At 50.3% G+C, this 26,659-nt stretch overlaps 10 protein-coding genes and 1 non-coding gene across 11 annotated transcripts; 4 read left to right on the plus strand and 7 right to left on the minus strand.

The window, feature by feature from the left end:
• Nucleotides 1-593: 593 nt before the first annotated feature.
• Nucleotides 594-1,763, minus strand: J4E82_000179 (uncharacterized protein; the record flags this gene model as incomplete). Its single annotated transcript, XM_051726502.1, has 3 exons — nt 594-1,005; nt 1,054-1,553; nt 1,602-1,763. 3 exons carry the CDS (start codon nt 1,761-1,763, stop codon nt 594-596), a joined length of 1,074 nt encoding a protein of 357 aa, XP_051593684.1.
• Nucleotides 1,764-3,104: 1,341 nt separating this feature from the next.
• On the plus strand, nt 3,105-4,352 carry J4E82_000180 (uncharacterized protein; the record flags this gene model as incomplete). Its single annotated transcript, XM_051726503.1, has 1 exon — nt 3,105-4,352. The coding sequence occupies one exon, from the start codon at nt 3,105-3,107 to the stop codon at nt 4,350-4,352; it is 1,248 nt and encodes a 415-aa protein (XP_051593685.1).
• A 1,261-nt stretch (nt 4,353-5,613) lies between these two features.
• J4E82_000181 (uncharacterized protein) lies at nt 5,614-6,039 on the minus strand (the record flags this gene model as incomplete). Its single annotated transcript, XM_051726504.1, has 1 exon — nt 5,614-6,039. The coding sequence occupies one exon, from the start codon at nt 6,037-6,039 to the stop codon at nt 5,614-5,616; it is 426 nt and encodes a 141-aa protein (XP_051593686.1).
• Nucleotides 6,040-7,176: 1,137 nt separating this feature from the next.
• J4E82_000182 (uncharacterized protein) lies at nt 7,177-9,579 on the plus strand (the record flags this gene model as incomplete). Its single annotated transcript, XM_051726505.1, has 3 exons — nt 7,177-7,192; nt 7,242-7,995; nt 8,043-9,579. 3 exons carry the CDS (start codon nt 7,177-7,179, stop codon nt 9,577-9,579), a joined length of 2,307 nt encoding a protein of 768 aa, XP_051593687.1.
• A 776-nt stretch (nt 9,580-10,355) lies between these two features.
• Nucleotides 10,356-11,780, plus strand: J4E82_000183 (uncharacterized protein; the record flags this gene model as incomplete). The annotated part of the gene is made up of 4 exons (XM_051726506.1): nt 10,356-10,515; nt 10,564-10,978; nt 11,028-11,559; nt 11,616-11,780. The coding sequence occupies 4 exons, from the start codon at nt 10,356-10,358 to the stop codon at nt 11,778-11,780; spliced, it is 1,272 nt and encodes a 423-aa protein (XP_051593688.1).
• A 263-nt stretch (nt 11,781-12,043) lies between these two features.
• On the minus strand, nt 12,044-15,382 carry J4E82_000184 (uncharacterized protein; the record flags this gene model as incomplete). The annotated part of the gene is made up of 3 exons (XM_051726507.1): nt 12,044-13,071; nt 13,121-15,103; nt 15,151-15,382. 3 exons carry the CDS (start codon nt 15,380-15,382, stop codon nt 12,044-12,046), a joined length of 3,243 nt encoding a protein of 1,080 aa, XP_051593689.1.
• Nucleotides 15,383-16,025: 643 nt separating this feature from the next.
• J4E82_000185 lies at nt 16,026-16,097 on the plus strand. Its single transcript has one exon. It is a non-coding gene; the product is annotated as a tRNA-Met (tRNA).
• Nucleotides 16,098-16,445: 348 nt separating this feature from the next.
• On the minus strand, nt 16,446-17,625 carry J4E82_000186 (uncharacterized protein; the record flags this gene model as incomplete). Its single annotated transcript, XM_051726508.1, has 2 exons — nt 16,446-17,184; nt 17,249-17,625. The coding sequence occupies 2 exons, from the start codon at nt 17,623-17,625 to the stop codon at nt 16,446-16,448; spliced, it is 1,116 nt and encodes a 371-aa protein (XP_051593690.1).
• Nucleotides 17,626-19,053: 1,428 nt separating this feature from the next.
• On the minus strand, nt 19,054-20,613 carry J4E82_000187 (uncharacterized protein; the record flags this gene model as incomplete). Its single annotated transcript, XM_051726509.1, has 1 exon — nt 19,054-20,613. The coding sequence occupies one exon, from the start codon at nt 20,611-20,613 to the stop codon at nt 19,054-19,056; it is 1,560 nt and encodes a 519-aa protein (XP_051593691.1).
• A 493-nt stretch (nt 20,614-21,106) lies between these two features.
• On the minus strand, nt 21,107-21,751 carry J4E82_000188 (uncharacterized protein; the record flags this gene model as incomplete). Its single annotated transcript, XM_051726510.1, has 1 exon — nt 21,107-21,751. One exon carries the CDS (start codon nt 21,749-21,751, stop codon nt 21,107-21,109), a length of 645 nt encoding a protein of 214 aa, XP_051593692.1.
• Nucleotides 21,752-23,162: 1,411 nt separating this feature from the next.
• Nucleotides 23,163-25,115, minus strand: J4E82_000189 (uncharacterized protein; the record flags this gene model as incomplete). Its single annotated transcript, XM_051726511.1, has 1 exon — nt 23,163-25,115. The coding sequence occupies one exon, from the start codon at nt 25,113-25,115 to the stop codon at nt 23,163-23,165; it is 1,953 nt and encodes a 650-aa protein (XP_051593693.1).
• Between the last annotated feature and the right edge of the window lie 1,544 nt (nt 25,116-26,659).

The following is a 26,659-nucleotide window of genomic DNA, read 5'->3' on the forward strand; positions in this document are numbered from 1 at the left end:
TGAAGACCGTGATACTACGATGCGACACATGCGTCAGGCGGCTGACGGAAATATTGATGAATCTTTCGAGTGGATGCCCAATCTTGGTGAAGATAGCTAAAATATTGAGCATAGGAGCAGGCCATAAGTGGGTTTCTTCCATATCCCTTGATCGTTACAATTGCTTTGCGTAAGCACATGCCTTTGACACTTTGGCGCTTCTACCGTGCATTCGCATATCGCAGGGACCCGAATGTGCGCAATCCCATAGGAAACCCGGTGGTTGGTTCTCGGTTCGGCCACCATAGTTGTGACAGCGGCATAGTAGCGGGGCGATGCTGATGGTTTGACGATGGAAGGGAAACGTGAAACAGGCGGGAGGTGCCTGTGCCTGTGCTTCGGCTATCGGCAACGAACCGTGGCGCTACGGCTATATACGACTAAGTGTCGCGTCATCCATAATTTACATACCACGCCGCAGACACAGCTATTACACGCATCTCAACGTTGCAGTACTTTCATCTCATATAAAATCGTTACTGATATCCCGAGCTCATGTCGTGCTCACCGGCAGTATTCCTTCGCAACGTCTGTGGCTGCTCCGATGCAACGCATCAACTGCTCATACCACCATCCCTCTCTTGCCTATCAAGAGACTCTCGGTCACCTTGGCCTGCATCTCCAGGTATGGTTTCTTGCTGATCTGAGGCATCAACGCGGTGCTGCCGTCCCATCGGTCTGAGCCATAGGTGGCTCGTATCGTCATCTAGCCGCTCGAATCCATCATCGCTCACTACCCTCACACCAGCGGACTTCGATTCAGTGTTCGCAGACTTCTTCCCTGAGCCATAAGGTGTTGGTGTAGATCGGCGGAGGAGTGGATGCATCAGGGGAACACAGGCAAGAACCACGGCAAGACAGGGCTCTAGACAGCTGAAAATATTGGCTCTCGGGATTGTGAAGGTAATATCTGAAAAGTCCATACTGGACAAGACAGAGATGCGAAGGGCGCTGATGATGCACGTACTGTTCCCGTTAGACCATGGTTCGGACTGAAATCTTGCTGTAACTTACAAGATACCCAGGCCAAAAACGGTAACGAGGGCCACTCTCTTGTACATAGCCATCTGGAGGTGGTAAAGAGCGTGCATGGGTAAGAGAAGCACTATAACATCAGTGACGACGTTGATGACTCCACTGATCGTGAACGACATGACCTGGTCGCCGCAAGTTCCTCCAGGAATCGTTTTGTCCCAATTGAACGCGATAGGCCGGCAGATCAAACAGCCAGCAAGAATCGTTCCGATTGTCCAAGCAATAAGGATAGCCATGGTTATGTAGGAGCCCCAAACAACCCATCGAATTGGGAAAATAGAAACATACAGAGTAAGGATCGACATCTTGGTACAAGCGAGGCTGAGAACCCAGAGAAACTGCAAGGGTATAATGATCTGCGAGAGCTTGGTGATAGGTTCCAGGCCGTATCCTGCTACGATGTCCTTAACGTGCCCGTAGCCAATGCCAGCGTGGAAGACACCAGTGATGCTGATTGCTTGCAAGCCAACGGCGAAAATCTAGACCTGATTAGTGGTAGTCACGATTGCTAACTCTAGGCTTCTTACACAGGCAGTGATGATGAGATAGTCGGCGGGTGTCCATCTTTTGCGGGCAATCTTGTGAGCAGTCAAGCGCAAGACAACGGCGAGGACGGCAAGAAAGGAGAAAGAGAATGCCACACCTAGGACAGCCTTTTGGTCATGAGTATGGACAGGAAATGTGGCCATGTTGTGCAGACCCTCCAGAATAAGACTCTGCACTACCCGCAATCACGGGTGCGGTGTTGTGGTATAAAGGTTTTGGCGGTGGAACAAGAGGGCAATGCTGTCGACAAGGTAAGAACATGCTCAGCTGGCAATGTTTCCTTGTGAAGCTTGGTAATCCTGTAAGCGGGTCTCATATCTAGAGATGTTTGCAGTGCTAATCAAGAAAACCCTTGGCTTCTTCCCACAGGACTTCAACAAGAGCCTTGTGCGAGCTTGAAGGGCCGTTCCCTCCCCCAGTTTGGGCGCTCAATCTGACTAGTACATCACCTACACCACTAAAGGTGCGACTACAGGAGTCCCATCCGGCTAGAATCCTCTCGCATATCTTGTCAAGCGTCGTATATCTCATGCTGGTCGGATGCGCAACAGTTATCTCTTTGTGTAAAAGACCACAGATAGATCTGTGTATGTGATCCTGGTCGAATCTGCGCATTCCGCTCCCGGACCGGGAGGAAGAGACGGGCCTACTGCAAAGACGCCGGATAATGCGTGTGATGTGACATGAAGAGTCTCGCCATCCGTATCCCGAGCATGTCCATACAGGGGATTTTCTGCCCTATCTCAAATCACGAGATATCTAATGGCTGCTGATAAGTAGTCCCTAGATAGCCTAAGGTCTTCGGTATTCCCAAATTTCATTTTGGGAGCGACGGCGGTACCTGCAATGTCAGTCTAGTTGAATGTAAAGATATCCGCCATACGCGCTACCAGGGGCATTCCGCCGAGACGCTATTATCAAAACTCGATACTTTCGTTATCGCAATCTCGGATGGGCCGTGACATGGGTCACCGGGGATGTTGTTGCCGAATATTACTCTGCCTAACTTGTTCAGGATAAGGCTCTTAAAGCAGAAACTTGAGTAATGTCGTGCATGTTATCCGCCTTCTTGGGCTTTCAAGTAATTGCATCTCCCACAGCTTTCAAGGGTTGATCTTTCAGCCATGTCCAACCTTATTGCGACCGTCCTTTTGGCCGTGAGCGCCCTGGCAGCACTCTACCTCTACACCAACAACAAGAGCCAGAATGCATTCCAAAAGCCCCTCCTTAAGCTTCCCCTTATTAGTGATCTTCACAGCTCTCCGATCGAGAAACCACTGATAAACTGGAGCGCTTGGTCTAAACAACACGGGCCGATTACAGTTCCCAAGCTGTTTGGAATTGTACCCATTGTCGTACTCAATTCGTACGAGGCCGTCACTGAACTTTTCAGTCGTCGCAGTCAATGGTACAGCAACCGGCCGACTTCCGTAAGCATGGAGATGATTACGGGGGCCGCCCCAGGCTGTTCTCGATTTACGCTGATGCACGATTATGACGATCATCTCAAGCTGCATCATCGCATCCTCTCACCAAGCCTGGGTGCGCCTGCAGCGGCCAAATTCCAGCCGCTGATGGAACTCGAGGCCAAGCAACTGCTCTTTGACCTCGCTACTACCTTAAGGAAGTCCACAGACGGTTCCACAATTACTACGAAGACCATCTACCCTTTACTCGAGCGAACCCAGTCTAGCGTCATCCTTGCCCTGCATTATGGCCTCCGCATACCCAAGTTCGAAGAGCCACTTCTCCATGAGGTTATTGCCATCCAAGCGAAAGTCACTCACCTTGCCGCAAATCCTCAGCTTCCAGATCTTGTGCCCTTCCTTCGTTACTTGCCCGCCTTCATCTCCCCGTGGCAAAAATATGCTGACAAGCTCTACGCTTCTCAGGTTGATCTGTATATGCGCCTCTTTCGCCACGGTAAGGGCGCACCGGGTTGGAATGCAACAAAGCAAGCCATCACAACCGCATCAAAACACGCTCCTGTGGACTCACCAGTATCAGATCTCGACCTTGCCTTCACGCTCGCGACATCTATTCAGGGCGGGATGGAAACGTCACCGCGCCAATTACTCTGGCTCTTTGTCGCAGCTATGGAGAGTCCCGTTGTTTTGACCCGTGCGCATGAAGTTCTAGACCAGTTCGTTGGCCGCGAACGGCTTCCTAGATTCTCGGACCGGAATAACCTCGTCTACGTTGACGCTGTCGCACATGAACTGTTCCGCTGGCGGCCTATCTCTCCAGGGTCTATTCCACGGCGCGCGGACCGTACGGACGAATTCGATGGCGTGAAGATTGCCAAAGGCGTAACCACCATGGCAAACGCATGGGCCATTGGCCGCGATGAGGTGGTTTTTGACGCTTCACTTGGTGACGCACAAGATTTTGTCCCTGAGCGCTGGTTACGCAATGGAAAGCTTCGCGGCGACCTTCCACTTCCTGTGTTTGGCCAGGGTCGAAGGATTTGCCAAGGAAAGCGTGTTGCTACAGACGGAACTTTCATGAACATCGCGCATCTACTCTGGGCGTTCGATGTAGAGGCTCTAGAGGGTGAGGAGGTGGATCCGTGGGAGATGAGAGTCGTTGGCTTCATGACTGAGCCTAAGCCTTTCAAGTTCCGTCTCAAGCCTAGGGGGAAATGGGTGCTTGATGTGGTGAGTAAGGAATGGGACAGTACCGAGAAGGGTTTAGAAGAGGTGATGGGTATTTCTCATGACGTTGAGAAGTAGCATTGAAGTTCTCAAATAGAGCATAAGTAAGTATCATGTTGGGCATATGGATACTCCTAACGTGGTAGTGTCCGAGTAGCTATACAGTAGTTCAGAACAGGATGGTGGCTCTGCAAAAGAACTTGGAAGCCACCGACGGCCTATCGTTTGGGTCGTATCCTCCAGAGATACTGGCTGCCTCTTCCGTCGTTACTGTGACAGTACCAACTACAAAAAAGTCCCAGGAGCTATCTGGCGTAATTGGTAAATCTGGGGCAGACGAACTTCTTCGCAACAATGAGCTAACGACATAACATAAGACGCGACCAAAGTGCGAAGACGCCTAATAATGATGAATTTGTGTCAAAAAACAAGAGTATGATGTACACAAAGGTTAGATATACACTGGGTAGGCAGTAAAGTAATCAGCTTGTAGTGCTAATTGGGTATCGAGCGGTCGATAATAGGCGCGCTAGTGCGACGCGTTCTGAGAACCCGTTATGATTCAACTCCGACCGTCAACCTCGCATGTAAGCCTCGTGCTCAGACTTTCGTTTTGTGCCGCTGTGTTGAAACATGCAGGTGTTATCTGCTTAATAGCAGCGGGTTGTTGTTGCCGAGCGAAAGCGAATTCCAAGATTCCACGGTTCTCTAATGACGACGCCATCACGTGATGACGATCTGACGTGTGTTCGGAAACTCCGCATCTATCTCTGTATACTCTGCCCCTCTTCTGCACAATACTGTACAGTCGGCTCTAGTTGCACAGCTGAGTCGAGTTTCCTACTGCTTGGGCGCGTTCAAGGGCGCCCAGACCCACCCGCCTGGCGACACGTATGTCGAACGCGACGGCAAGGTTTCGTCAAGCGCATCAATAGCCTATCGCTGAAACAACCGGAAAAACCAACCATGGACGAGCGCAACTTCGCGGGTTGGGTAGCATCTGCAGCTCATATGCATATCCCCTGGTGATTGAAACCAGCCTCATTATTCTTTATCAAACTGCAACTTTCTACAGTCACTTTAGCCACCCCCTCGCGTGTTGTCGGAGATGTCAGAGCATCTTCATGTATGAAACAACTAGGAGCATCAAACCCTTGGGGTCGTTAACTGTATTGATAGTAGATCGCGCATTCCTCTGATAGAAGCCAGTGACCGTTGTGCTTTGTCTCGTTGACATACCCTGTTATATCAATGTCAGACCATCCATACACTGCGAGTACGCGGCGACTCACCTAAAATTCCATCCACCTCTAGCTACGCACGTGTACGCCTTTGCAGTTTACATAAAATTGCTCTCCTCGCCCATAAGTATTACCCGGGTCTTCTCCGTTATCGCAATGGTTTCCTCGTCCTCTTTAATCCGTTGTCCACCTGGACCGTTCATCACCGCTAGGCATTGCTGGACGTGCAACTCATCGCGGAAAACCATCTCTCCAATTGCATCCCAATCTACATCCTTAGGCGACCCGACCAGGACAACTGGCGCATCTGGATCCGCTCGTCCTCTGCTTGATGTGACAGCGCCCAACCGGTCACCAGCCCCAGTCTTGACGCGTGCTATGTAACGCAACCTTAGAGACTGCGGTGGATGCATCTCAAACACTTCTTTGATCAATGGTACATGCGTTTCTTCCATATAAGATCGAAAGTGCTCCGGAGTAACATCTGGACGGCGTAGATAGAAATAAATAACTGATATCGGCATGTTGTTGTTCTGGAAGGTAGGAAAAGAATCTAATCTCGGGATGCTGAGCGATCGTATCGTGGTAGACTGGAGTAAATGCGGTAGGAGAACACCGCACGCGACGAGAAAGCTAAAGTACGTTGCAGAAAGGGGGCGTCTTGGGGCATGCCTGCGTTAACAAATCACACAACAGTTCAAGCTTTTCAGGAGCTAGATGAGATCTGCTTATCATAATGGACGACGATACCCTACGAGTGGGACAACAACACACACTGACCGTGCGGAAGCCTTGCACGGATGACAAGACGAATTGGGCGACTGCGACAACGTTGCGCCCTGTTGGGGACAGTGGGTAGTGGGTCTGTGAACAACGTTTCGCGCCGGAGATGTCTCCGGCACCAGGGTCAGACTCCCATTCGCTTCTCATTGTTCTCCTTACTCTCGAATTCCCACATCTAAGTGGTGCTGCGGACAGACGTGCAGCCTCACGCAGTGCCGCAAAGTAAAGAGATGGTTCGGGAAACTTGGCAGGAAGTCGCTCTCGAGGATCAGTCCATCGTTCCTTCAGTGGCTAATTGCTTACGCGGTGCCTTGCAAGTTCCCCTTCACGTGCCCTTCGACAACCCTTGTGGAAGGTATCGTCGAAACTCTCTTTTGTGATTGCGCATGATTCAGGACGGGAAACTATTCCGATGCGCACTGCTCATGAAAACGCTCAGGTGATGGTAAAGAAGGTGCCGCGCAGACGCTACACGAGTCTTATAGCGGGAATTGGCAAGTACTTCGTGACCCTTGCACGCTCGAGTAGCCGGCTAAAAAGCAAATCGGAAATGATCAAGTCCACATCCTCCGCTGGGTACCATTTGCTTGATATGGTAGCTTCTCTGGAAGGGCTCTCAGTTGTTGATCGATGTAGTGTCTTGAGCCGTACCCCGCAGCGCGAGGGGCATCGGGCAATCTGGTACCGAACTGTCCGTCCATACAGTCCTCCACACTCCTAGCATCGCCCACGGGCCGGACCGCATATCCGAGTGCTATGATGGCGTTCTTGAATGTCTTGGGAACTACAGAAAATGACACCACCAGACGTGGCTTGAAGTCATCAATCAACTATTCTATAGGTCGTTCCAAGCATCTGTGTTCAAGGACAAAGCTAAGATGAAATTCCGCGATGGTATGAGTCTGTACGGCCCAAGTAATTTTCACTGCTTACAACTGCATAGGGATGTGGCTGGTGAACGACCGTTTCACAGTTCAACATGCGGAAGAAGTTTATACCGTCACGCCTCACGAAAACAACAAAGCGGTCACACTCTTATGTCCAAGTAGGAAGATCTTCACTAGAGGTGACACTTTGAATCTGAGCACCATCTCCATCGACATTGAGGCTCAATTTGATGGCGTTATTTCGCTCGAAGCCACGCACTTCGCTGGTGCCAGGCGTCTAGGTCCAAACTTTGATCTATATCCAGCAGGCAAACCCAACTGTACGGGTGAGATTAGCAAGACCGAGAAGGGAACTACGGTCGTTTCAGGCGGATTGAGCGCGACTGTTAGCTCTAACGAACATACGTTCGACATCAAATTCCATGCAACGGACGGGTCAAAGACGTTGACTTCACTTCTCAACCGAAGCGTCGGGCTAGCGTACTCGCCGGCCCTTAGCACACCCAAGCTTGTGGAAGATCTGAGTGCACATAAACATTATATGTTCACTCAGACTGAGTTGGGTGTTGGCGAAACTATTCACGGCCTAGGTGAACGTTTTGGTGCTTGGAACAAGATCGGTCAGAATGTCGAGGTATGGAACGAGGACGGGGGTACTTCAAGCGAGCAGGCGTACAAGAACGTGTCATTCTGGCTGAGCTCGAAGGGTTATGGTGTCTTCATCGATACACCCGACAAGATCGATATGGAGATCGGCAGCGAACGATGCTCAAGGTTGCAGACTACAGTTGAGGGACAGCGTTTGAAATGGTGAGCATCGTGAACGGCTTCGATGATTTGCTTGGCTAATTTCTAAGGTACCTTATCTACGGACCAACTCCTAAAGAAGTGCTGACCAAGTACTCCATTCTCACTGGCAGATCGAATAGAGTTCCAGCGTGGTCGTACGGTCTCTGGCTCAGCACATCGTTTACGACATCTTACGATGAGCAGACTGTCCGTCATTTCGTCGAAAAGATGTCTGACTCCAAGATACCGGTCGAAGTGTTCCATTTTGATTGCTTTTGGCTCCGTGCTTTCCACTGGTGTGACTTCATCTGGGACCCCGAAAGCTTTTCAGACCCGGCAGGTCAGATCAAGCGCATGAAGGACGACGGACTTATTAACAAAGTCAGTGTTTGGACGAATCCCTACGTTGGTCAGGCAAGCCCCGTGTTTAAGTATGCTGCCGAGAAAGGCTATCTGCTGAAGAAGACGAACGGAGATGTGTGGCAGTGGGATCTTTGGCAGACTGGCATGGGGATCGTCGACTTTACAAACCCGGAGGCTTGCGATTGGTTCCGCGAGTGCATGGAGAAACTCTTCGATGTGGGTGTGAACTCTATCAAAACGGATTTCGGCGAACGTATACCCACGAAGAACGTCCAGTGGCATGACAAAAACGTAGATCCAAGTCGTATGCACAACTACTACGCTTTCATCTACAACAAGCTGGTCTATGAGGCAGTGCAGAAACGAGAGGGTGAGCACGAAGCGATATTATTCGCGCGCACGGCTTGTGCGGGATCACAGCGCTTTCCGCTCCACTGGGGCGGTGATTGCGAATCGACACCTGCTGCACTCTCTGAATCGGTGCGCGGAGGGCTAAGTATCGGGCTTGCATCCTTCGCATTCTGGACAAGTGATATTGGTGGCTTCGAGGGAAGCCCACCACCTTGGATCTACAAGCGCTGGGTCGCCTTTGGACTGCTCAACTCCCACAGTCGACTTCACGGTTCGAACTCATACCGCGTGCCGTGGCTAGTCGACAACTCATCAGCGGAGCCTGAAAACTGCACTGAGGTCCTACGACACTGGGTGCAGCTCAAGCGCAGCCTCATGCCATACCTCTTCGCACAGGCCGAAGAAAGCGTCGCTAATGGCTGGCCTACTAGCGTTCGTGCGACAGCTCTTGAGTTTCCAGATGACCCAACATCCTGGTACGTGGATCGCCAATTCTTTGTTGGCAGTCAGATTCTAGCTGCCCCTGTCTTCGAAGAAGACGGCAGCGTTGAGTACTACCTGCCACCCGGTCGTTGGTTCAGCTTTTGGGACGGCAAAGAAGTAAAGGGTGGCAGGTGGATCAAGGAGAAGTATGGCTTCCTCCAATTGCCGTTGTTTGTCAGAGAAGGCACTGTGTTGGTGCTCGGACAAGCACAAGGCGAGGGCGGCTTTGGCTATGACTGGCTCGCTACTGGTGGTGAAATTAGACTGTATGGCGTGAGGGAAGGTGACAAAGCGACTCTGGTGGATAACAAAGGCGAACAGAAGGGCGTCCTAGAGGTCAACGCCGATGGTGAGCTCAAGGGTATGGATGTACTGGGTGGGGATTGGAAGGTCTCAAAGCTAGGATAGGCAGGCGGGCCGGCCATCATGAGGGGCCATGCATCCTGTACTTGCGATCGTTCGTAGTGACGGGCTTCAAACATGAAGTAGAGCCGCTGTAACGGTGCTACATCAGCGAAGCGAGCCGGTGGCAGACGCTATCCATTGGCGGAAATTCAACATACCTCCCCGCACGCTACTGCACCCCAACATCCTTCGACTTGTTCCCCGGGTTTTACTCACTCAGATCAGCAAATAATTTTCTACCAGCGGACACCTCTAAAGCTTGTGTATGAGCGCACAGTGGAAGCTAGGCGCGAACTTCCGGTTAAAATGCTTGTTACGCGAGGCTGCCCTGGAGACGTAACATGACCAGCATGCGTCGATGGCGCGAGTACATCATTGCTTGGGCCAATATATACCTGCTGCAGTAGCACGTTGATTTCAAGTGTTTTCTCAGTATTTCGTACCTCATCCAGTCTTCGTTGTGTCGGCAGACGAAGGCAGCAAGCATGGGTCTCATTTTCAACATCGCCCTTGCGATCTTCGCCGGCACGGGCAGCTTCCTCTTCGGATATGATTCCGGAGTAATGACAATTGTCATTCAATCCCCAAACTTTCTTGCGTTTTTCGACACAAAGAAAACATCTCCAGTTATTGGAGCCATCAACGCAACTTTCTCAGGCGGAGCGTTCTTTGGTTCGATGATGTAAGAGAACGGCCTTGCGTAAAGTTCCCGACATATATTGACGAATGCTAGGGGAGGATTCACGATGGACAGATTCGGCCGCAGAAAAACGATCATGATGGGTGCTTTCATAAACCTGATTGGAGCGATACTTCAATGCGCTGCTCAAGATCTCGCTATGATTCTCGTTGGACGAATCTTGGCTGGGTGGGCAGTAGGTTTGATGTCCATGTCTGTGCCGATTTACCAGACTGAATGTGCTCATCCTAAAACACGAGGTCAGTACTTTTGAATCCGCTCCGAACTCCAATCACTCATATGCTTAGGTCTCATAACTGGTCTTACCCAGCAAATGATTGGTGTAGGTTTCATCGTCTCGACATGGGTTGGTTACGGCTCCTCGAAGGTACCCGCAACGTCGTCGTTCTCTTGGCGCTTTCCACTTGCCTTCCAATGCATTCCGTGTCTCATCATTCTATGCGGTATGCTGTTCTTCCCCGAATCACCGAGGTACCTGGTCGAGATCGATCGTGCAGACGACGCTCTGAGGGTACTTAAGAAACTGCACTACGATGGCACGAACGGCGAATGGATCCAGAACGAATTCAATGAAATCAAATTGACTATTGACGCTGAGAAGGCGATTACAGCGCCGGGCTGGAAGGTCATGTTCACTGTCCCGGTATGGCGGAAGAGACTCATGCATGCTACCCTGGTCCAGGTGTTTACGCAGATGACTGGGTATGTAATTTGCAAGTTCGTCAACGTAATCATACTAACTTGCTGTTAGCATCAACGTCATAGGCTACTACTCCACCATTCTCTACGAGAATTTGGGCATAGTCGGAGACCGCAACCTTCTCGTCACCAGCATCTACAACGTCGTCGGTCCTATATTCAACCTGTTCTTTATCGTCTTCCTTCTCGATCGCGTAGGCCGCAAGAAACCGCTTCTCTTCGGCACGATTGGTATTACCATCGCCCTTATCTGCGAGGCAATCATCGGATCTCAGGTTGAAGGCGCTACCGGTTCCCGAAGAGATTCGCTATCTGCTGCTGGAGTCTTCTTCTTGTTCCTAGTGTCATGCATCTTCAGTATGTCATTTGGCCCGATTTCCTGGGTATATGCCAGCGAAATCCTTCCACTGAGTATTCGTGGACGTGGGTCTGCCTTTGCGACTGCTTTCGGTAACTGGCTTGTTGGAACAGTGTGGAGTCAGGTGTCACCGATTGGGCTGGGTGAGATCACGTACAAGTTCTACTTCATCTTCGTGGCCTTCAACGTCTGTGTTACATTCCCCACCATCTGGTTTGTGTTCAAGGTATGTGCAAAATCCGAAAAGCTTAGGGAGGAAATAATCGTTGACATGTATTTCAGGAAACCAAGCAGCTTACTCTTGAGGAGATCGATCTGCTGTTTGGTGATCGTGCGCTCGGTACGCTTCCAGACAACTTGGACGATAAGCAAAGGGAGATAGAGCTGGAGAGGATCAATGCCGCGAAGCAGAAGCTTGCTGGCTCGAATGTGACTGCCGTACACTAGGTGACATCATCTAGGCTCACTCTGCCAATCGCCCTCGATCAAGGTGAGGCGCGTATTAATACACTTGCGCCAGGAAATACTGGCAGTATACAACGAGGTCTGGCACATGGTAGAATATACTCAAGTATGAGAAATATGCACATCCCAGGCGCCTTTTGGGCCGAGAAAAGCATGAGCACGTACATCTGTGTCGTTCTCGGGTAGAGTCATGATATGTTTATTGTCATTCGTCGATGACACCTCTCCCGTGGCATAGAGTAAAACTAGAGATCCCTCATGATATCATCAATGGTAACAGGTTTCCTCACCGCATTCGAGAATCCTTCGTGGAAGGATACCCATATCCTCCCCACATTACCCTGCATCTCCCCACTATCCTGCTTCCTCTTCGCCTCTTTCCTACTCTTGTCTGTTTCGACAACCACCCTGCCAAAGAAGTCACGTTTTACGGCCTTCTTGTTGGCTTCTGCGACCTTCTCTTCAGTAGTCTGCTCTTCCTTTTTGTCAGCCTCTGTTTCTTCGTCGTTTTCGTCTTGACCACCACGACGTTTGCGATTCGCTTGTTCGCGGAGGGCCGACTCTTTGCGCCATTCTTGCTCCAAGACGCTGCGAACTGCATAACGTCCCTTGTCGTCCTTCTTGCCAGCCAGCGTCTCAAAGGTTGCTAAGACGTCTAAAGCAGGTTCCATTCGCCAGACGAAGCCAGCACTTCTGTTTGCCACGTCCTCAGTTTCGATTCTTGACTTTTCGAATCGAACACCAGTAGCTGCCATGGCTTCTACAGCCTTCTTGACAAGCTCTTTCTCCGAAGCCTTACGCACAGAGGCGGTAGCGAAGGACTTTGATCCCGATGCACCAGTATTGACGAGGACGGGTTTTACGTCGGGAGTTAACATGCGCAAGACGTAAGGTATGAGCTCCATGGCCATCTCCTCTGGACTCCTGAACATGCGCGTTAACGGCAAAGTCAGGCTTGTTTGTAGCGCCATCAACTGGCTTCTACTAGCCTTTGACTGTTCGAGGGCTGCAAAGCTTGCACCAGGTCCAGAGAACGGCGTTGGCTGTGCATCTGGGTCTGCTATAGGATTTACAGATGATCGAATGGGCGACGCGAAGAGGTCATGCAAGGCGAGAACAGAATTAGACAGGTATGGTGCCAATTCCCATTCTTGAGAGCCGTGAACTGCTGAGTTGAGTGTGTCATGGAAATACAGCCATTCATATGCAGCAGATGGCTTGCTCAGGAGGGTATCGTCTTGGAACGGCTTTTCGGGATAAGCAGTGAAGCAATCTGTTTGTTGTTAGCATGACATCAATGCGTGAGCTTGAATAAATCATACCTGTCACGATGCGGTCGCAGTCTCCACTTGTGTCAACCATCTCCCTTAGGCGATCCATAGCACGTCGTTTGCCTGCTTCGGCGACACCGATGACGCCGCTCTTGGCCCGCGCAGCTGCCGATTTTGCATCTGTCGTTTCAGCTTGCTTTGGAAAGCCAGCACCCTCACGGAATACACGATCAACAACATCCTTTGCGCCACCTCTTCCTAGGCTTCGAGCAGCTCCACCACCGTGGCGCAGGTCACCAACTAGGTTGTCTTCTATCCACTTCCGCGATAGATGAGGCCTCTCCTTTGACTTGATATCATGCGATGACCGTAAGCGAGCTGCTATCCACTCGCTGACTACCATGACTCCACGAATGTCTCCTTCACCGGTCCCGCTGCCTGTTCCGCCCTCTTTCTTCGTGCTGACACCCCATGTAGCTTCGCAGAGGCGGCGCACGCCGTCTGAATCGCACTGAATGCCCTCTTTTCCGAAGATCTCTTGCATGCGTGAAACGACCATGTTGAGAGCGGGTTTGCGGATGTGTACGATCTCAGCCATCGAAGACTGTCGTAGCGGCCGTAGCGAAGGGTGATAGAGGTCATTACAGATGAGAATGAGGGGTCGCAAGAGTCGGAATTTGTCCCCTTTCCTCTTTTTGGTACCGGTACTGGATTGGTGCTGCCCTAGTGCTTTCGTGTTGCGCTCGTCGAGATTGATCAGGTCGATTAGAGCTTTGACGAAACCGCCTTCACCTGAGCCTCCACTACCAACAACTCCGTCCACTTCATCCACTACAACGCATACTGGTTTCCCAGCCTTGCGCACCTTTCCATCCACAGTACTAGTATTGACCCCACGCACATTCTCAGTCCCAACCATATCCCGGATGCGGCCCTTGACAACAGCTCCGCTGCGCTCATCTGAAGCGTTGATCTCCTGGACTTCGTAACCGGCTTGACGAGCGCAAACATGAGCTAGCGTAGTCTTTCCGAGTCCGGGCGGTCCAGTCAGTAATAATATCTTGCGATGTCTCTGTTCATCGTCTTCGAATCCGTTCTTTGCTTTCTTGGGCTTCGTTTTGCTGGAGCCAGGAAATACGATCGGGTCCCACGCCTTCAACCAACGCAACACTGATCGGTGTGTACGCTCATCTCCTACTAAGTCTGTGAACTTCTTTGCTCGGTACTTCTCAGTCCACATGAGTGTGCGATTGGTCTTTGCGGTTCTGGCAATTGGCTGCTCGATCGACGGATGTGGTTGCTCATGAGTCTTCAGAGACGCATTCGCGATCTTTTCTTGATCGAGCGCTTTCGCCTCGTCCATGAGTTGGTGGATATTCAGACCATAATAGCTCGTCCTTGCCTTGCCTTCCACGGGTTCCGACCGTGCTGCAATAATTTCTTCATACGTCTGGTTTTCGCGTGCGGCCTTCTTGCTTATGTGAAAAACCTTCCCTGACGCATTACGGGCTACGGTGCCACGCGTGTGCTGCGCTAAAGTTGACTCTCGTAGCATTTGTGGTCGCTTTACTGGCGACTGTGATCTAGACTTGAAGCTGTAATTGTCGAGGTCGTCTACCGGTATCGATTCGGGGTCGGCGGATTCATCCTGGCTCGCAGGTGGTGTATAGTCTCCTAAGCCTTCTGGGACAGCCGGAAGATCCTTGATACTGCTCACTGCTCTTCTCTTCAGCGTGTGTTCCTTGAGCGCCGCAATGTCTTCTTCGTCGTCGGAGTCGTCCAGGAAGCCTCCAATCTTGCGTGTTGCGTTGTTGTTTGGCACATCCTTCAGCGGCTCTCGTGCATCTTCTGGACGCTTCCTTTTCTTCGGTGACGGCGCCTGTGGCATCGACGAGCTAGGCGGGTATGCGATGGGTGACGAAATGAGCGGCATTGTGTAGACTGGGGGCGAGGAAGGGAAGGTTGTGACTTCAATCGAAGAGTCGGTGGTCAAGCGCTTGGCTGGCGACTGCTTGTGGCGCTTCGCAGGTGTGTCTGGTGGGATTAGTGCTAGCTGCAGCGCGCGTTCACGCTCGTAGTACCAGCTGGACCTTCTCCTTCGCTCCTGAAGATATCTGCAACGTTCCAGGCGCGATGTTGTATGACGACGCCTGCACGGTTCTTCTTTACTGTGTCTTCGGTAATGCACTGTTGCAATGCGTCGAGTTCGTCGGAATGGGAGAGCGAAGTGGGCGCGTTATCGAGGAGTTCGAATTCGGAATGTAGTAGTGCAGGGTCGAAGGAGGTCGGTATGCCTGGTGAGTAGCTACTCATCGGTTCTGGCAGAGGTCATGATTTGGGTTTACGGGGATGCGTGCGTGACGGAGCGGAAGTGTCTAAAGTGCGAGGACGCGTCCACGCGGGTCGCGTTGAAGCGCGTTTTGCCGCTAGCCACATTCGCTCTCGTCCCAAGTCCCGTTGATCGAAGTGGCCATACTTGCGTCACCAAGCGGTTGTCCCGCGATCTCTCATCATGCAAGACTATCGAATCTTCGTTTCTTGCTGTGTACTGCAGCGTGCACCTTTTCTTCCGTCAGACACGTTCTTTCCGGTGCCCTCCTACGTTGCATTGTCACCTGGACACAGACTCTGAATGTGCCAGTTTGTGCGATGTATGCGGCTCACCATACACATCGATTCCACCATCATCTTGCACCTACTGCTTTGGCATTCAGAGAGCCTCACTGACGAAGGGTAGCTTGAGCGTTCGGGTAGTACTGCTACGTACCTGCCGCCGTCTCATGCACCATACAACCGAGGGGTACCTAAGTAAGATGCGATTCCCTTTACTCGGCCCCACCTTTGGCTCTACTGCCCTTGTGATCAGGATTCGGCGTACAGCAATGCTGAATAACAGCCCGTGGTCGCGTGACGTTGTATTCTCGTTAATTGCCAAACTTTCCACAACGAGCACCAAAGCTGCTTGGCGCAGCGGAAGCGCGCCGGGCTCATAACCCGGAGGACGCTCGATCGAAACGAGCAGCAGCTAGATCGTTGTATATCTTCTTTTTGCATTTTTTTGTGCGGGTGGGGTTGGATTTGAATTGGTCGGGGTTGAGCCGGGAGATATTTTAGTTTTTAACAGATTACGCTAACCAGACTTGCATACATTATTCACCAACATCATCACGCATGCACGCTCCATCCAAACCAACAGCAGTTAGAGCGATACGTCTTTTCATTTTGCGCTTTTTTGTGCGTGGACGCGTGATCGAAACATGCTCCATCTACAACTTTGTCAATACGTCTTGCACCTTTGTGCGCGGCACGCAGCAGTATCCATATCAAGCTCCAGTACAAGGGTTTTGAGCTGGCTAGAATTCCCTTTTTGTCTGCATCAAAGCGCCACATCCCAAGTGCACCCACTATCGTCTTCCCACTCCCTCCAAACCCTTCCGCAAGCCTTACTCCATTCCTCATCCCCAAGATCCCCTTCCACAAGATCGATTAGGCTCGTCTTTCTGCTCATCCATTCCCAATACCCACCCCCTTCAACTCCGCGCTCTCCGCCACAGCTCGCCAGCCAAGACCCAGTCTTTGCACCTTCATCCGTACCAACTGCGATATACTTCTCAGTTACTTTGAGAAGAGCGAAAGTAGGATTGGTGAACCATGTTTTCCAGCCAAAGGCAAACTTGGCAAATATTGGCGTGGATGTAAATCCAGGAGTAAACGCGTGTACTGTACGTTGGTTGTCTTGAGTAGAATCAAAACGGCGCTGAAGGATTGCGGCAAAGAGGACTTGGTGAGCTTTGGAAAGCGCATAGGAATGAAGAGTGCCAGTACCCATACCAAGGTACGCTTTCAGCTTTCCCAGCAGTCCTTGGGCAACACTGCCATCATCACCAGCGGTCTTCGTAGCTACACCTGCAGGCCTAGCGTGCATCACCGTCCCCGATGCACCATAATGTCCAGTACTACTCGTTAATACCACTCGTCCCTTTTCACTTAGATACTTCTCGAGGAGACATGTCATCAAAAAGCTCCCGAGGAAATTTGTAACTAGAACAATGTCCCGACCTTTCTCGTCTGTCTTCCTTGTGCCGACCGGGGGTTCTGGGATTCCTGCATTATGCCTAAATATTATTGCAAGCTGTCAGTATGTGTCTCACAAACATGTCGTCCAGGCACATCGCGTACACGAGCATATCGATCCTCCTGCCCTCTTCTCCCCATTTTTCACAAAACGCTCGCACGCTGTGCAAATCTCCGACATCTACCTTCCAGCAAAATACTCTTGTGGCTGCTTCGTGACCTAGCTGCGAAACGATAGAAGCAACAGCTGCATGGCCTTTTTCGACATTGCGGCAGGCAAGATACACGGTGGCCCCTTGTTTCGCAAGCGCAGTCGCGATCGAGAGACCGATACCGCTGTTTGCGCCTGTTACTACTGCGTTTTGACCTTTGAGGTTGCGATACGGAGGACTTTGGGGGTTATAGAGGCGTGCGAAAATGAGGGTGGATATTGCCTTTGCTAAAGAGGTGTAAAAGCTGATGTAGAGAGATAGTGGTGCCATAGTAAAGTATCCAAGATCACAGAAACAGGCCTTGAAAGTTCTAAACAACAGCAATGAAGAAGCAGAAGCCGATGCAAGTTCTTGCTACGTGCCATGCGTTGAAGTATTGGCAGGAGGCCTAATAAGGCTGTACCGCCAAGAGTCTCTAGATCATGACGTATGCATTCGTTACATTGGTATTAACTCGGACGACAATTACACCGACTGAGCAGGCATCTCGTTCTCGCCTGCGTCTGACCTTCACCAGACATGACACATGCTAACGAAGCTTTACAATAGGACACTCCTTTGCTGATAACGTCCGAGATCGAGGTCTGCCAATCGAGTGCACAGCTACGACGCATGCGTAGCTTGAGATTGTTCGCGAAAAAGCCAAGTTACCACTTTCGAAGCCGTTGGTCAGGGTGTGTCGTCTTTTGGGCGTGCTGAAAGGAGCATACCGCTCGTGTGTTGAAGCGATAGCCATACGAGATAGGACACTGCTATGCAGAATAATGTGCTGGCCAGGAGTGACGCAGAACCAAACGAATCTGGAGATACGGCACGACGTGAAGACGCTGGCATGTGAAGTTTGCGCGTCAAGTACTGGCTCATGATCGATCGTTATATTTGTATATTCATGACACGAACGACTAGTTGTGACGAACAGAGATACAAGCAACGCTGTATTAGGCGTTCAAGAGTGACACTGCGTTAAAAGCTCTTGGTGACCGGCATCCGACTTGCTTCTCTATCTCCTCGAGGGTATATCTAGCGAAGTGCTAGAGATCATGGTCACGCAAGCCGCATCAAGTCAAACAGAACACGCGGTAGCTGCTAGCCCCATAAACGTTTCCCAAGATCTTGATACAGGCATACGCAGAGCCGCGCACCAAATTCAGCTCATTGAGTATCTCGCAGCACACCAAAGATCGATCAAATACGCATCGTATGCTGTAGAAGAAGCCTTGCGCGGAAAACAGTCAAATCGCCTCAGTAGTGAGGATGTATCAAGGAGATGGCTTCATACTGCAGAGGAGGAGATTGAGATATGGGTGAAGCGGACGAAGCAGATGGTAGAAGAAGTGGAAAGCGCGCGGAAGAAGGGAGAGAAGTAAATTGACTATTGTGAAATGAAACAAACCACTCTAGAATGCCGATGATCCTAAGACCCGGGCTCATGATTAATAGCTGTTCAGCCATGCAATTACGTCGGCGCTTTCTCCAGTTTGCACAAACCTGCATCTAGCCATACGTAGCGTCGACCCTTCTAAGAAAATTCTAAACACACGTTCTATGGTGCATCTTGCAAAGCGTTTCCATTCTAGACCCAAAGACTACCTGATAAGCTGCTCAATGCCCATTTAGCTTAGATATCGCCTCAGACATGTTCATCGCAGTGAGGGCTAGATCGATATTCCCAAGATCCAAGTCATTGCATGAATACTATCATTGCCGCGCACATGGTAATGCTCGAGTAAGATCGCTATGATCATCTAGATCCAACTCTTCTGGGCCATTTCGCAGGATTGTGGAAGGATGGTAACGGTAACGAGCCTGCGGTAAGTATCGTATGGGATTAGGAGAAGTGTTCAGATCGTAAGTTTGATGTACGGCCATTAGTGCATCCACGGCCTCTGTGGCGCGTTGAGGATCTAGATGTGACCAGTTTTCCACAACGAAAGGACCTTTTTGATCGTCTGTCTCAAACTTACAGATGTCTGGGGTGTCCGGAAAGTCTACATAAGCCTTCTGAGCACCTTGAGCTAGGAGTTCTGATGCTATATTTGCAGCGGCTTCTTGCGAGTTCGACCGGGTTGCATGCGATATGCAAGGGCTGCTATAATTGGCACCACTCATAGCAGTTCTACCACGACCCTGATCTTGTGTTTGGTCATACATGAAGCTTTGAGCTATATTCGGGAGGAAATCTTGTGTCATTGGTGAATCATGGAAAGCAGCAGGCATTAAGGCACCCATTCCTGCTGGAGGTATATTTTCGTGGCCAGAGCTCAAAGCTGGAACGCTGGCTGCGGGCTGCATGTGTAGTTGAACAGATGATGCTCGTGATGTAGCTTCCAGCGGTGATCGGTGTGTGCCATGTCCTCCCGGGCTCTCTTGACATAACGGCGCATGATGCATTTGGGACTGATGTGCGCGATTGACGACGGCTTCGTCAGCAGCTTGTTGCTGGCGGCGCTGTTCTAAGAACTGCTTACGACGCGTCCCATCCGCATCTCTCAGAACCTGGTAGTAATGCCTCACAACAGTATCATCAACGTGGTTGTCTGTATTTCGAGTATGGCCAATATGATCAAGAATGGGCTGAATATCGTCTGGGAACATGAACTCCGTCGGTCGACCATGTTCACCAAGCTTCTGATTTTGCATTGCAAACTGCAGTGCGCGACTTAAGTCACCAGCATCATAACCCTGAGGGAGCTTCTTCAGACCAACTGCAAGGACAATGAAAGGAATAGATGCCGGTGTGACGTAACCAATCTTTTTGGCAGATTCCGGAAGATAACCGCTGACGGAGATGTTCAATTTATTCCAGTTATCTGGAATATTGTGTCCTGCTTTTGTCCACCCAGAAAAGTTTTCCATTTTACGCATCGTCTTCCGGTATGTGTCTGAGATATGGTCGCGGGCGCGTTCAGCTTCCTCGACGTTAGTCAAGCCAAGATGTCTATGCTGTTCTAGAATTGCAAAATGAACAGCTGCATTGATACCATTATTCATGAAGCGCCATGTGATGCCAGGGTTGCGGAACCATTGCGGTACGACCGCGATGAGATCCACGATTGTTGCATTGATTGGCATCTCCTTAGGCAGTTTGTACTCGTAGGCCGGGATGTCCAAGAGAAATTGCGCCCGCGGTCTCCCTCTCAGTGAAGATCTTGGCGTCGCTAGATCATCGCCCTTTGACCTATGATGTCTGTGAGGCCTCGAAATTGGGAGATGGTGCGTAGCATCTGGTATAGGCTGGTTTCCAAAGCCTGACTGCATACCGAGGCACCGCTCGTTTATGGACGATTTCAATGTTCTACTGACTGAACCAGTAACTGTGAGGCTCTTAGCTGTTGTTGAGTTTAGCTGGGAGGAAACCGATAAGGTCTGGTTGAAGCTGCAGTTGTTGCGATACGATATGAGCTGTCACGATTGTACTAGGAGAGAAGAGGACCTTTCTATGCACACGGACCTCAGGACAAATGAAGTGAATGATAAAATGATACCCAGAAGTCGGTGGATAAGCAATCAAAACGATCAACATAGTGAAGTTCGGTACTTTCACCACGACAGTTTGTTTATCACAAGATTCGACAGCAAATTCATTCCTGCGTCGAGAGAGGTTGCAGCAAAGAGTTGGAAGGATTTTAAAAGTGAAGCTAGCAGCTCTTCCGATATTGACTGATGTAACCGAAAACTGTCTGACTTTATCACATACTCGAAGGCTGAGCAGATTTGAGTAGGCTGTTTTTGCTTGACCTAGTATCCAGTTCTAGATTTCCCATGGTTGCGCCATAGTTCCTGGGGGGTAGTTCTCCACATTCTCGATACCGACACAATTCCTGAGTTTGCTTTCTCCAACGGTATCGTCTCCTGTCAAGTCGATTACCTCCGCGTTCCGCACAGCGCGCTTCACTCTCATGCGTTGCAAGTCTTGCTCATTACCGATGCATATGCCAGCTTGTTCCTTCTCCGTAGATCGGTTTGCTTCTGCCAAGCGCTGAGCAAGTACACCACGCGGTTCATGGCCTTGATCCCAGTGACATAGATATGTCGACTTCGTCTGCCGAGCGTGATTCCTTAGGTCGATATTTGCACGTCGGTTGAGGACGAGCAGTGGTTCAGGTGTTCCAAAATCATCTGGTTCTATCTCCCACTCATCGTGCCAGGCTTTCGTGGTGACGGCGTCTTCGTACGCTTCGATTCGGGCATCCGTCATAGACTGTTCATAATGGGAGCCCTTCAGAGTGTCTTGCGTCTTTCCTTTGTTGATTTGGTATCCATGGTAACAGCCTTGACTTCGAGTGCGTTGATTGTAGCTGAATACTGTATGTGTGCGTACGGGTTCATCCACACGGAAATTTCGTGTCAAGTGCGGGTTTCTTTGGCTCTGCGAGTATGCTGATGGTTCAACCATCGTGGGTGGGAGGACTGTGTAGCGATGTGTTTTTTTCTGCGCAAGGTTGGGTTAGGACAATATGTCATTCACGCGCAGTGCGGTCCTCTGCCTTCTGGTCGACCTTGGTTCGGAAGGTCGCTTTGTGGCCCTCAAGCCCACGGAGAGTGGCTTGTAGCTACGATGCTGTTGCACGCTGTGCCGTACAGTACTTCTCTCACTGTCTCCGTTTTCACCATGGTGATATGACTTTAGGCGGTGATAGGCGGGAGAGACAAACGAGACTGCTGATCCATGGTGCGCCATTGTCCATTCCAGCCGTGCTTTTGTTTATGCACAAAGGGTTTGCATGACCCTCGTCGGCAGGTGCGTGTTGACCGAGAGCTCCCATGGTTCGTATGTCACAGTAGCGGCCGTGGGTAATGACTTGCCCTGTGGCCAATCGGGTGTGCGCTACCGTTGGGCGCGCACCCGGGCAGCATCGGCAGCCTCGTGCCTGCAACCGCCAAAACTGATGAGCACATGAGCGTGAGAGTGAAGGTAGGATGTGAAAATGAAAGGTGAAGAAGAAGACAACGGCGTGTGGAGCAATGCGTGAGCAATGCGGGGTGGACGCGCGGAGTGGACAAAGTGTGTTTGACATTACTACTACGTGAATGGATGGCCCAACACAGGCTCTCATGTGCAATACGACATAGGCAGTTTACGAATCTTTTGCGGCTTATTGTACGTTAATTATCGAGACATGAGAAAAGTGCTAGAGTCGCCCATCACATCACTTACAAACGAGACAAGCCGAAGTTCCAGAGGAGATCGACTCGACGCGTCCAGACGCGTTGATGTGGTGGCTGGAGCACTAGGAATGCTAACGCGTTGGCTGTTGAGACCTAGCCTCCCACATCCGCCCAAATTCAGCATAGGGCACACGCTAGAACTCACATCCGTCTCGATCCTGCTGATCGTTATAACCAGATCGCAAGTTGCGATGGCGACAACTCGTAGCCTGAGACCCCAGATCTATGTGAGTCGATTAGATATAGTAACAAGCACTATAGGAAGGCCACTGCTGGAGCATGTGAAAACAGTTCGACTGACTTTGGCAGGACAGAGACAAGCGTTGAACAGGTTATCGCCAAAGCAACGAGCAGCATGCGCGACCATACTTACCCAACGAACAAATGCGCATCTACTACGTTTGCAGAGTCAGTGGAGGAGGCGAGACAGACAAGGAATGAGAATATGTCAACAGATCACGATAAATCTACGAGACTTGATCAAGTAAGTTGCTACGCTACGATTCGCCTACATCCATCACTAGCAGACATATTCCCAGGCACGACAGAGAAGAATCAGAAGCTATCACAAGAATGCGAGGGTACCAGATGCGCGTATAAGCTATTGCCGCGAACAGTGCGGGATATGCCATTCAGCGTTATGGTCGCTGACAGTGGTTGCGCTCGGTTCGCAAATCGAAATGGTCTTCGTCTCCAGAGGCGCCTTCTTCTGTCATTCCAATATTATCTTCGTCTTCGTCCTCGTCGACGGCATCACCTATATCCACGTTCTGTTTGCGGCCGAGTCGGCGCATCTGCGCTGCAGTCAAGAACTGCCTCTTCTGAGTTAGAGTGTTTTCTGCGCCATCAATCTCATCTTCCAGGCCTTTCTCTTCCTCATTAGCTTCTGGGACCTCTTCAGCGATATACGAGCCACTGAATGGTCGGTTGCGAGCAGAGGTGCGAGTTGCAACAGCGGCTTTCTTGTTCCACCTCTTAGGTACAGCGTAGGTGTCTCCATCAGACTCAGAGTCCAGGCCTTCGGGCAGGATCTCCTTGCGAAGGTGAGATGAGGACGGCTTCTTTAGACGATGAGCATGCGCTTTTAGTGGAGGCTTCTTGCTGCGTCTGAATATTCGCCTGCTCGGGATTTGTCCGTGATCTTCGTCATTTTCAGTAGTACGTTTGCGCTTCGATGACCCGCCAGTCTTCTGCATGAAATCATCTCCATCCGACATATCATCTTTGAAGGCACACTTGCGCTCGCCGCCCTTCTTAGTCGTAATTACTGGCTCATCATCGTCCTCGGTATCCAGATCCGAATCCGAATCTTCTAGACCCTCTCCAGAGTCTTCTTCAAACTCCTCACCCAAAGCCTCTTCTTCGTCGGAATCCACTATGAAGCCCTTTTTTTGTCTGTTGAAGTGCCCGAGATCTTCACGCTGTCGTGCGCCGGCTCGTTTAACGTTTATGCGCTTCTGTTCAGACATGTGTCTCAAGATGGCGGCCTCGTCTCGGTGCTCGCGATGTACAGCAGCAGCACCTCCGAGTAGAGCAACGAGTTTCTCGAAGTCTTGTGGATATCTCCAGCTTTCGTCGTTGTGCTTCACACAATATGCCACACATCGAGTAAGGTCTAGTGCATCGTACCCTGATGGCATAGTCTTGACACCATTTGCCATGTCGTGAAACGAGATGCTAGGCAGAGGTTGCGTTGTAGCAGCAGCAGATTGACGAGAGTTGAAATTGATAGGAGTGCGAAAGCCTGCTACGCTAACACTAAATGGATCAAATGCATTAGGCTTCTTTATAGCTGCGTGCTTGGCAACTGTCCATTTCTCGTAAGTCGGATCAGCCTTTGCACGATGGTCCATAGGTCCCTTCATCATGCGGTAGATGCTGTTGTTCCCTATAGGCCCATATGGCATGTGCCGGTATTGATTAATAAGGGTTGCAAAGGTTCCCGAAGTAGCGCCGTTGTAGAGGAAGCGGTCCATCATATCGTAGGATTTGATAGCGTGCGGAACAAAGGCAGTTATCTCTACCAAAGTGAGGTTGCCATGGGGAAGATCCAACCAGGCCGAGGGCGCATCCCTCAACTTGTCGTAGCTTGCAGAACCGAAACCGGTAGACTTCTTTCCCTTAGAAGGCGGCCTGCTCTTCGCAGTCTTACTGGAAACGACCTCTATGTGGGTGACAGACCCTTCTTCGGTGGCCTTGAATTGGTAAATAGGTGGTGCTGTATATTCTATACCGTGCTTTGCAACCTCAGCGCGTAGTGGAAACCATTCGAGCTCCTCTGGAATGTTGTCCTCTTCCTTGTACTCTAGAACATCTTCTGTTCTCTCAGCATACTTGTTGAAGTCAGTGACTGCTTTATTGAGACGATGCTTATTATAAGCATCCAGGATGGAGCGCTCGATTTTCAAGGCTTGAAATAGCAACCTCATCGGAACAACCTCCTGCAAGTTGCAGTCCATGAGATTCTCCCGGAATAGCACTTGGAGTTCGTCGCGTAAGAAAGTGATGTTTGCGAAGAGAATTCCAGCATTCAATTGTGCTATGTTGAACATGTCTTGAATCTTATGCCGTGTGAAGGTAGGTGGAGACATTATTGATGATCAGTGTTGTCTGAACAGCGGAGTTGAAGGACCACCTTCCTGTGCATAGGTTTATTTTTGATGACTGAGTCAGTAGTGACCTTACTAGCAGTATTTTATAGTTAGAAATGATATACAGACCCTCAGATCGAATCCAGTACCGACACAAAGTGGAGTGAATGAGTACAAATCATGTAGGAGCTAGAGGGGTAGCTCTCTTGCTCGCAGTAAATCTTTGGATGTACCGTGATATATCAGGCTAGAGAAAGACTTCTCAAGTCATTCACCGAGTAGCGAATACTGGCTAGCATTGTTGCTAATTTTCGACCCGAATGTGAAAGTCATTGTACATGTAGTGAAAAGATCACGATTGGAGAGAAACAGTGTAAGAGAGATCTAGACGACAAGGAAACAAAGATGACCGCTTGTACATTGTTCGTCCCTTTGTCTGATCATGCTGTGGACACTTAAGACCATTTGAGATCCCGAGGTGGACTGAAGTCAGGTCTGAGGTTCGAGAGTTGGCGAAGCCATCTTGTGTGTATAGACCTTAATTGCTTCTCCATGTTGTGGAGCACTTGAAATGGTATAAGTTGAAACTTATCTCAAGTAAGTGGAATGCAAGGTCGCGCTCCTATACTGTACTTCCGGTGTAGTGCTTTTACTGCGGAGTTTCGCTGCAATGTACCTAAGTATGAGGGCTCTTTGAAGTATTTGAGATTGCACCTGAAATGCTGTAGGAGTTTCATGCATGTCCTTCCATCCTGCATCGCGGGCCACATGAATGAATGAGCGGATTGATAGGCATACATTCGTCGAACATAGTATCCAACGTCGTTCGATAGACGCTTTTGCTTGGCCAGTGCTATGATGGACTGGATATCCTTGCCCTACAAAGTTCAGGCATCCAGCAAACTGGAACGTACACCTCGATCCTTGGGGCCGGGTGTCACGGTTGCGTTGGCACGGGAAAAACAGACTAGTCCAGATGCAGACTAGCGTTCTACTCTTCCGAGATGGTTCCATGCTCTATGTGCAACCTTCCCCTCATCTTCTTGTCAGTCCGATCGGTACGTCAGACCTGTTCTACTGTGTTCGGTATGGGTTAGTACTGGCAATCTTTGTACTGACTGCTCCCGTTCGATGTCCATCGTGGTGCTACTGCAGGTGTGCTTTGCGAAGGGCACCCTTGGAACTCAGCCACGCGGCTTAACTCACTACGCCGCAATCTATATATGCAATTGCTACAACACAACAGACTGCGCTCGGTCGTACATCAGCCGAAATATCGTACATCTTCATGAAAAACAGTATGTAAGACAACATATGACGTTACTACCCCTCGCCCAGAAATGCCATGGAAGACCTAATGCAGAACCGGCAGGTCAAGACCACCACGACTTGGGGAAATACCCCAGTTGTATCTTATCCACGATTAAGCGGGCTCTTGGGCAACATCACCCATGTCACAGTGCGCACGTTGAGCCGCCAATATTCATGGTCATGGCTTGGGAAGACATGCTTTGTGCTTATCATGGTACCAACAGACGGGCGGT

Source organism: Alternaria postmessia (genome assembly GCF_024291825.1).
Source record: "Alternaria postmessia strain BMP 2775 chromosome Unknown scaffold_1, whole genome shotgun sequence".
NCBI lineage: Eukaryota > Fungi > Ascomycota > Dothideomycetes > Pleosporales > Pleosporaceae > Alternaria > Alternaria postmessia.